Source organism: Salvelinus alpinus, chromosome 3 (assembly GCF_045679555.1).
Source record: "Salvelinus alpinus chromosome 3, SLU_Salpinus.1, whole genome shotgun sequence".
In the NCBI taxonomy this organism is placed as follows: domain Eukaryota; kingdom Metazoa; phylum Chordata; class Actinopteri; order Salmoniformes; family Salmonidae; genus Salvelinus; species Salvelinus alpinus.
The window spans coordinates 67,799,305-67,809,249 of NC_092088.1; the positions used below are offsets into that span (position 1 = coordinate 67,799,305).

At 43.4% G+C, this 9,945-nt stretch overlaps 1 protein-coding gene across 1 annotated transcript in view; it reads left to right on the plus strand.

Moving 5' to 3' along the window:
• Positions 1 to 8,009, plus strand: part of ankfn1a (ankyrin repeat and fibronectin type III domain containing 1a) — a 217,353-nt gene extending 209,344 nt beyond the window's left edge. The window contains exons 23-25 of the mRNA XM_071393819.1: positions 199 to 421; positions 797 to 989; positions 2,491 to 8,009. Of these exons, the coding sequence (XP_071249920.1) occupies positions 199 to 421; positions 797 to 989; positions 2,491 to 3,202 (1,128 nt within the window). The 3' untranslated portion in view covers positions 3,203 to 8,009. The remainder of the gene's footprint in view (positions 1 to 198; positions 422 to 796; positions 990 to 2,490) is intronic.
• The last annotated feature ends 1,936 nt before the right edge of the window (positions 8,010 to 9,945 follow it).

Here is a 9,945-nt window from a genome sequence, read left to right on the forward strand (position 1 = left end):
TTTGATGCTTTATATAATCAACTATAACTATGATTTATAACTGTTATAATCAATTACAACTAATTATAACTATGAAGCTTTATAACTATTAAAATCAACTATAACTAACTATAACTGATGCATTATAACTGTTATAATCAACTATAACTATGATGCTTTATAACTGTGTTAATGAGTGCATTTTGTTCTCTATTGCAGCAACTGGATGAGATGTGGCGGGGGCTGCGTTGGATCACTGATGCCCTGCAGTGTGCCCGCTACAAGCAGCCCCGTGGGGGTGTGCCCATCACCAGCCTGGTCAATGCCAGCGAGCCTGAGTCAGACCAGGGGGCACAGAAGAGTGACTCAGCATCCTCTACCATGGACTATCTACCCACACCATCACCATCACCTGAGCTACGGCGCAGGAAGGATGTTAGTGGTGAGGAGAAAGACACACACACTGTCTTGGCTGTCCATCGAAGACGATGATGACGATGCTCGTCTTGAGGATGGGGTTGTATGGGTGTGTTTGCCCTTCTGGCGCTGGTGCCACTTCACACTTATAGATGCAGTGCAGTGCATACAAATACACAGACATAAACATACACATTGAGAGACATTTGCCCACCTCCTCACTCTCAATACACTGGAAGTAAATCAGGAATGGTCTTTATCATAAGCTAAACACATACCCCCACTCTATAATCATAGTTTGTACTGTGTCTGTAGTTTGTACTGTGTCTGTGTGCAACGCTATTTTGTACATGGACTGTATGTGTGTTTCTTACCCGTCTGTCTTTGTCTCCTCCCTCAGACTCCCAGCTGGGGTCAGATGAGGACGGTTGTTCAGAGGTGTTCCTGCCGACAGACAGTGACTACGACTCCAGCGAAGCCTTGTCCCCACGCGAGCTGGACCTGCTCTACTCCCCCCCACAGGACCTATCCCAGCAGGCCGTGCATGCCCTGGGAGGCAGCGCTCCCGACGTACTACAGATACACGAGCTCAGGTACGAGAACGACCTCTAACCAATGTTCCCTGTAAAATGTTTTTGGCACTGAGCAAATTTCAGGTCTGCTGAGTGTAAATATGAATGTTGTGAAAGTTCTGTGCAACTTCCGGTGCGCATTTACTGTGAACACTGAGGCTATACCTGCTTTATGTTACAGTTTTAACAGTGGCCAAGTAGACTACTGTGGCTATTTGATCATAATGTAGGCCTACCAGAGTGGCCTACCATCAAAACAATGGCGAAAAATGCGTCCCACAACATTTTAACATGGAAAAAGCTGTTCTATCATTCAGCCTACAGTAGCAGCAAATGTGTGGTGTTCAATATAGGCCTACATTCCATGAGACTTTAAAAAATAACATGCAGGGCTTGACATTAACCTGTTTATCCACTTGTCCTTCAGACAAGGTGTTGACAGTTTGATGCAAGAAGCCACTTTACAAAATAAAATGTATTATTATTCCCATACCATTATTACAGAGAATCAGACAAATTATGCTACCCTCAGCCTATTGGCTACTTAGCTTAAAATACAACACTGCTCCTTTAAGACATAAAAAAAAGCTCTTTACCTGACTCACTTTTCACATTTTGTGCTCTTGTAGGAAGCAACCACTTCCCCATTGTTGACTAGACATTTGCTATAACTGGGCTAATAGCTCACTAACTAACAAAGAATATGAACAAATGTGCACACGTGGCTACATGCAGCTCTCACAATGATCTCAAAACAAGCCATCTACTCACTACCGCTCATGCTGTAAACACAGTCCAGTTCAATACGAATGGCACAGATTATACTGCAGCTCTGATTGGCTATGGTGCACCGGTCTGTGTGTAGAGTACTTGCCTGAGTCGTGCCTGTCAATTCAAAACAATCCAACTCCAATGTGCTCTGCCTACAAGAAAATCTCTTGCACAGTTATTTTTGCGTAGCACATTTTGTTTCTGTATGTTACATTGAAAGTGGCTAATATTGCGTTGATTCAAACACAATTCCCACAATAGATCGAAACATTGATAATGTTAACTAAAGGGGAAACTCTAGAAAGATGAGTGAAGCTTCTCTGTGCGTGCTAATATTTATTCTGGTAACATTGCCTCTAACCCTAACCTTGACATACTGCAAATACACAAGCTCAGGTACGAAAACGACCTCTAACCCTGACCCTAACCTTGACCCTGACGTACTGCAGATACAAGCTCAGGTACGAGAATGACCTCTAACCCTGACCCTAACCTTGACCCTAACGTACTGCAGATACACAAGCTCAGGTAGATTTAGAGCTGTCACTCTTGTCCTGTCCAGTCCACTTGTGTCCACGAAAACCTCTTCCTTTCACTCTTCCCCAGCCCCACATTTCCCCACCTCCTCATTCTCCAAAGATTTGTCCTTTTCCCTCTCTCTGCTTTCCTCTACTATCTCATTTCCTCCTATCCCCCTCTCTTTTTAACAGCCTTGAATAGAACCTAACAAATCTTATTTATTTTTTTCCAGGTACAGCATCTGCCAGCCCAAAGACCTCGCTCTCTCCCCCGCCTTCCCCCTCTCCCCAGGCCCAATCCTCTCCCCCGCCCCACCCCTCTCACCTGCCCCCATCTTCCCTGAGACCACTCTATCCTGCTCCAAAACCCTGGAGGGTCTCTCCCTCTCCAAGACAACCCAGGACAAGCACTCCTTCACCCCGTTGCGGCCGCTTGCCAACCCCCCAACCAAGCGGAAGCTGCTGTCCCGGAGCCACGGGGCCACTGGGGCCCAGGTGGGTTACTTCAGCGGGCCCCAGCGGTGGCTCAGTGGCCACAGCGACAGCCACAGAGGGTCCCTGTCCGAGGGGGTCTATACCAGGCAGAGGGACCCAGACCTGCCCACCCTGCCCCTGAATCTCCCATCACCTCAGGAGGAGATATATGCTAGTCATGCTTCCTGTGTCCTGGAGGGCCGGAGGGGGGGACAGAGGGAGCCCAGGCCCCATATCAGGACTATCTTTGTGGAACCGTGTAAGGAAACGTCGCCTGAGAACAGGGGCTGTGGAGAGGAGGAGAGAGGGATGGAGGGAAAGGGAGGGATGGAAAGAGGGGCAGGGGTGACAATGGTTTTGGCAGAGGAGGGGTCAGGAGAGGAGGGGTATGAAGGAGCGAGAGCCCAGGATCTGGACTCAGACGACCAAACAAATGCACAGGTGTCAGAGATCCTCAGCAGCAAGCTCTAGGATTAGACAATGGTTCGGCAAGGAACTCCAGGATTGGACAATGCTCAGTAATATGCTCTAGGATTGGCCATGTTCAGCATTTGACAGTGGTTCAGTAATAACCTCCAGGATTGGACAATAGCTCAGCAACATGATCTAGGAGTGGACGGGACTGAGTAACAAGCTTTTGAACGATTGGACATCGGCTAATTGATGACAGTTGGACGGAGCGATGTTGTTTTGGTGCGTTGCATACACTACATATCCCTCATCCCTGTGTCCAAACTGATAATGATGCCCCTTTTCCTGTCTGTTTGTCTCTGTGTGTGGTGTTGTGTGGGTCTATATCTTTCTTTTATCCCTTTCTCTTTCTATCGATCCTTCAAATGACTGTGGACAGGCATGCTGAACTGACTCTGAGCTAGTGCATGTTTCTCTCTGAGCTCATGCACGTGTGTAGCTCACAGACTAGACAACCCTTGCTCTCTCTGTAGAATGTACTAGAGACTCAGGTTGCTGGCCAACTGTCTGAACTGTTAACTCAGAACCAAGCCAAGGCTCCAACTGTTATGACCTATAATTAATGCAACATGACGTCGCTGTCGGATCTAAACGTCAACTCAAAAAAAGAAATTATAATGTATTTTCCAAATAACGAACATACAATTATGAAACTTCAGAAGTATTTTGAATACATTTTCTTTGTCCTAGAGTCATGAAAGGCAGTTACTGCTTTCAGCACATATAAAACATGAAAATTGGCAAAAATTGTGTTACAAGCTTTTCATCCGACAGCGACGATGAATTTAAGCACTGCTTTACCTATACCTCTGCACTTGAAAGTGTGTTGATGACTGACAATGGCTCGAAGTTGCTATTTCAATTGATGAGTATTCATTATACATTGACACCTTACATAAACTCAGCAAAAAAGAAACGTCCTCTCACTGTCAACTGCGTTTATTTTCAGCAAACTTAACATGTGTAAATATTTGTATGAACATAAGATATGACAACTGAGACATAAACTGAACAAGTTCCACAGACATGTGACTAACAGAAATGGAATAATGTGTCCCTGAACAAAGGGGGGATCAAAATAAATCAAAAGTAACAGTCAGTATCTGGTGTGGCCACCAGCTGCATTAAATATGCCTCCTCATGGACTGCACCAGATTTGCCAGTTCTTGCTGTGAGATGTTACCCCACTCTTCAACCAAGGCACCTGCAAGTTCCCGGATATTTCTTGGGGTAATGGCCCTAGCCCTCACCCCCCGATCCAACATGTCCCAGACGTGCTCAATGGGATTGAGATCCGGGCTCTTCGCTGGCCATGGCAGAACACTGACATTACTGTCTTGCAGTAAATCACACACAGATTGAGCAGTATAGCTGGTGGCATTGTCATGCTGGAGGGTCATGTCAGGATGAGCCTGCAGGAAGGGTACCACATGAGGGAGGAGGATGTCTTCCCTGTAACACACAGCGTTGAGATTGCCTGCAATGACAACAAGCTCAGTCCGATGATGCTGTGACACACCACCCCAGACCATGACGGACCCTCCACCTCCAAATCGATCCCGCTCCAGAGTACAGGTCTCGGTGTAACGCTCATTCCTTTGACGATAAACGCGAATCCGACCATCACCCCTGGTGAGACAAAACCGCGACTCGTCAGTGAGGATGACTTGTTTCCAGTCCTGCCTGGTCCAGCGACGGTGGGTTTGTGCCCATACGGGACGTTGTTGCCGATGATGTCTGGTGAGGACCTGCCTTACAACAGGCCTACAAGCCCTCAGTCCAGCCTCTCTCAACCTATTGCGGACAGTCTGAGCACTAATGGAGGGATTGTGTGTTCCTGGTGTAACTCGGGCAGTTGTTGTTGCCATCCAGTACCTGTCCCGCAGGTGTGATCTTCGGATGTACCGATCCTGTGCAGGTGTTCTTACACGTGGTCTGCCACTGCGAGGACTGTCAGCTGTCCATCCTGTCTCCCTGTAGCACTGTCTTAGGCGTCTCACAGTACGGACATTGCAATTTATTGCCCTGGCCACATCTGCAGTCCTCATGCCTCCTTGCAGCATGCCTAAGGCACGTTCACGCAGATGAGCAGGGACCCTGGGCATCTTTCTTTTGGTGTTTTTCAGAATCAGTAGAAAGGCCTCTTTAGTGTCCTAAGTTTTCATAACTGTGACCTTAATTGCCTACCGTCTGTAAGCTGTTAGTGTGTTAACGACCATTCCACAGGTGCATGTTCATTCATTGTATATAGTTAATTGGACAAGCATGGGAAACAGTGTTTAAACCCTTTACAATGAAGATCTGTGAAGTTATTTGGATTTTTACGAATTATCTTTGAAAGACAGGGTCCTGAAAAGGGGACGTTTCTTTTTTTGCTGAGTTTATTAGAAGTGTGGACACACGATACAAGCCTTATGTTTCTCTAGGTTTCTCAGCATGGGTTTATAGGCATTTCCCCAATAACAGTGAATGTATTGTCATGGTTTAAAGTTGGTTTTCTGCAGTAATTAATTCTGTTTCATTATCATCATGCTAAGCTGCTTGATTCTATTTGGTTCTTTTGTGGATCTGTTATAACAAGAAGTCAACCAGAGTATCATTCAGAATGACAGGAATGTTCTTCATACACTAAAACAGTAACTTTTCCCACTTTTCTCGAACTATGAACATCATCTGACGACCAGCCTTCAATATCTGCATAGTATACAGTAAGAAGTAAACAGTTTTGAATACGAAAGTTTATTGTCGATTTACGCTAGTTGCCTCCGCGCCTAGTTCTGACGAGCCCATCGTTAAGAATACTGATGATAACGACAGTACTAAACATTCCACAGCAAGCTGCAGTGAATTCCAATATCATAGCCTCTATATCCCTATAAGTATTTTTGTACTCTTTTTTTATTTTTTATCATAACTTGCTATTCAGCATTGAATGCCTACCATTCGTATTGTACTTGAGTCAAATGATGTATTATTTGTTGGCATGGACTTGTTTTGTGTGGACTCTAGCTTATGTCCAGTTTGAATATGTGCCCCCCTTGGTTTGGCTTGAGAAGGTCAAGGGTTAGAGGTTAGCGGTCATGGTTGGTGGGGTCAGAGGTTAGGGACTTGAGTTACACAAAAACAGTCTGCACTTTGCATCCTGGACTTAAGTAGCCATGTTCTTCTGTTTAGCCAGAAAGTGATTTGTGGTTTGAAGTTATGTTTCTATGACACTTTAAGGGTTGTTTTAAACTAAGTTGAATCATGAACACTGTAGCTTTGTGTTCTTATCCTATGTTCTCTGGTACAGAGTATTATACCCTCTATAGTAGTATTACTCTATATTACTCTCTAGAGTATTATATTCTCTGGTAGAGATGCATACAGAGTATTAGAATCATGTTATTAAATGAACATTTCCAGGACCAGCTAATGATTGTGGTCATATGAGGTTTAACACATCATGGACTATATCGGACTGAATTGCACTTTCAACATATGTCTTGTTTTTTCATTTGATTTCTATGATACATCAAGCTAATTCCCAAACAATACCTTAATGGTTTTATCAAAGCCACGTTGCACGGGTAACAGGGATACCTTGAGCTAGCTTTTCACTATTTTAACATTGCAGGTGATTATAAAACCTCATTCAAATTTGATGTACTGATCGAGGGCAGCTTTATCGGTAACTATTGTAAAACAAATTGTTGCATTATTGGAATCTTAATATGACTTGTTGAAGTGTATTGTTGCATCAACAGGCCGGTTGGTTTTCCACTACACAGTATATATTTGCAACAATGTTTTTATCATATGTAGCTAGGCTAGTAATTATTGTGTTCTCACTTGACAGTGTATAAGCCACCTTTGCATTTACAGGCTGTTGTAAATGAGTACTGATCGCCTACGAATAGCAAGTGTAATAGGGGATTATAACATGTGTTTCACAGTATGTATCCATTCATAGTTAATGGACTAATAATTACAGTAGTTGTTATAAGTAGATACGAGCTGTAAGGAATGCTTATAACTAGTCTCATAATGCTCTACGAGTGTTATAGAAGGCACTATAATGCATTATTAGGCCACACAGGTGGTTAATAGATAATGTATGTGTCCCAAATGGCACCCTATTCCCTTTAGGGACTATAGGGCTCTGGTCAAAAGTAGTGCAATATAGGGAATAGGGTGCTATTTGGAACGCAGACAGTGTTACACTCACTTTTATTTACAGTCATGTCGTCTTTAAACCACCTCCAAATGACCAAATGCATTAATGCTATTGTTTTAAGTGTTGGGGTTTGGGTGTAGGCCTACTACCAAATCTACCAGTTAATGTATATTTCCTCAGGAGTAAAAGCATAATTTGTCTCTATGAAATATTGAATATTACTATTTTATTGTCCTATTTATTTTGCTATCTATGTCTCTCCACTTCCACCTCTTTCTATCAGTCATTAGGCTATTAGTTTGTGGTCTATCAAGTGACTAGGCCTCATCAGATCATTGTCAATGCTTTTATAACATGTGCACATAGTGAGTGGGCCAAAATCAAGAGGGGTCATCATATCTGTATATTTTTGCATTTCCTGATTAAAATGTATGAACTATCATAGCTTCTTAAATGAAAATAAGGCTAATATGTTTGCAGTTGGGGTGAAGAAGTCCTAAAATCAACAAAGGTCCTGTAATGGTTTGATTATTTTCTTCCTGGCTTGTTGCAATGCTATCTCTGTCTAGGGCAGGCCTACCTTATGGTGGCAGATGGATGTGTTTGACCAGTTTAAATAATAAACCTTTCCCTTGTGGATGTTGTGTACAACACTGCCTCTGTATCTCACTCTTCTCTCACTGCATTGATTAGTGAAGCCACTTCAAGTAGTGCAGACAACATACTGTACAGTATACCATCCTTTATTGGTGATTCTACTTTACTCTAGTGGGTATTAGTACTTTATCAGTCTGTAGAAAGCCAGAATGGATCTATCTATCCAGTAGCAGCTCGAGAGAGTACTGTGTGTTAGTGGAGTTCTCTCACCTTCTTCTACCCCTCCTCTCACCCCCTAATCTCCTATCCTCCAACTCACTTATTTCTCAGTTGACTACATCTTGGATCTGTTCCAGCTGATAGTTTTTAATGGCTGTCAATGTCCTGTGCCCACGGCGATAGAGTACAATGGAGTAACGCAACATCTCAAAGGCCTCCAGATATCAACATTGGGCTGAAGGCATGGCAACGGGTATCCATGGCAACCACACAAAGGCGCTGTGTGCGGTCCTGATCTGCAACTTTTGTGATGAGAAAGATGGAGATGGAGAGAGGGGGCTGGATAGAGAGATGGGGGGGTTGAGAGAAAGGAAAGGGGTGGGGTGGAGAGATGAAGAGCAAGATAATGGATGCAGATGTATTATTGACAGGTATTGTCTGCTGCCAATGGCCATGTGGGAAGAGAGGGAGAAATGACTTCATACAGCATTGGGATTATTCAAACATTTTTGCATTAATCCCCAGGAGATTGACTTAAAACATAATTAAAACAGCAGCACAGATAGTAAATTTGGAGGTAAGAGATGTATGGTTTGCTGTTCTGTTTTTATCCATCTTAGATTCAAAAAGCCACAAGTAGAACTAGAGTATATTGGACAAAAATATAAACGCAACATGTAACAATTTCAAAGATTTTACTAAATTACATTTCACATAAGGAAATCAGTCAATTTAAATAAATTCATTATGCCCTAATCTATGGATTTCACATGACTGGGAATACGAATATGCATCAGTTGGTCACAGATACCTTTAAAAAATGTAGGGGCGTGGATCAGAAAACCAGTCGGTATCTTGTGTGACCACCGTTTGCCTCATGCAGTGTGACACATATCCTTCGCATAGAGTTGATCAGGCTGTTGATTGTGGCCTGTGGAATGTTATCCCACTCCTATTCAATGGCTGTGCGAAGTTGTTGGATATTGGCGGGAACTGGAACACGCTTGTTGTACACGTCGATTCAGGGCATTCCAAACCTGCTCAATGGGTGACATGTCTGGTGAGTATGCAGGACATGAAAGAGCTGGGACATTTTCAGCTTCCAGTTATTGTGTACAGATCCTCGCAACATAGGGCCATGCATTATCATGCTGAAACATGAGGTAATGGCGGCGAATGAATGGCACGATAATTGGTATCACGATCTCGTCACGGTATCTCTCTGCATTCAAATTACTATTGATTAAATGCAAATGTGTTTGTGGTACATAGCTCATGCCTGCCCATACCATAACCTCACCGGCTTAAGGTAGAGAAATAAACATTAAATTCTCTGGCAACAGCTCGGGTATGCATTCCGGCATTTGGCATGCCCCCTCAAAACTTGAGACATCTGTGGCATTGGGTTGTGTGACAAAACTTCACGATTTAGAGTGGCATTTTATTGTTCCCCGCACAAGGTGCACCTGTGTAATGATCATGCTGTTTAATATACGATCATGCTTTGTGATATGGTACACTTGTCAAGTGGTTGGATTATCTTGGCAAAGGAGAAATGCTCACTAACAGGGATGTAAACAACATCTGAGAGAAATAAGCTTCTGGAGCGTATGGAAAATGTCTGGGATTTTTTATTTCAGCTCATGAAACACGGGACCAACACTTTTCGTTTATATTTTTATTCAGTGTTAATTTATGTTAATTGAGTGTGATGCAAAACCCAGGCTGGCAAAACCCTGGATCATTGTTATTCTAACTTCTGCGACGCATA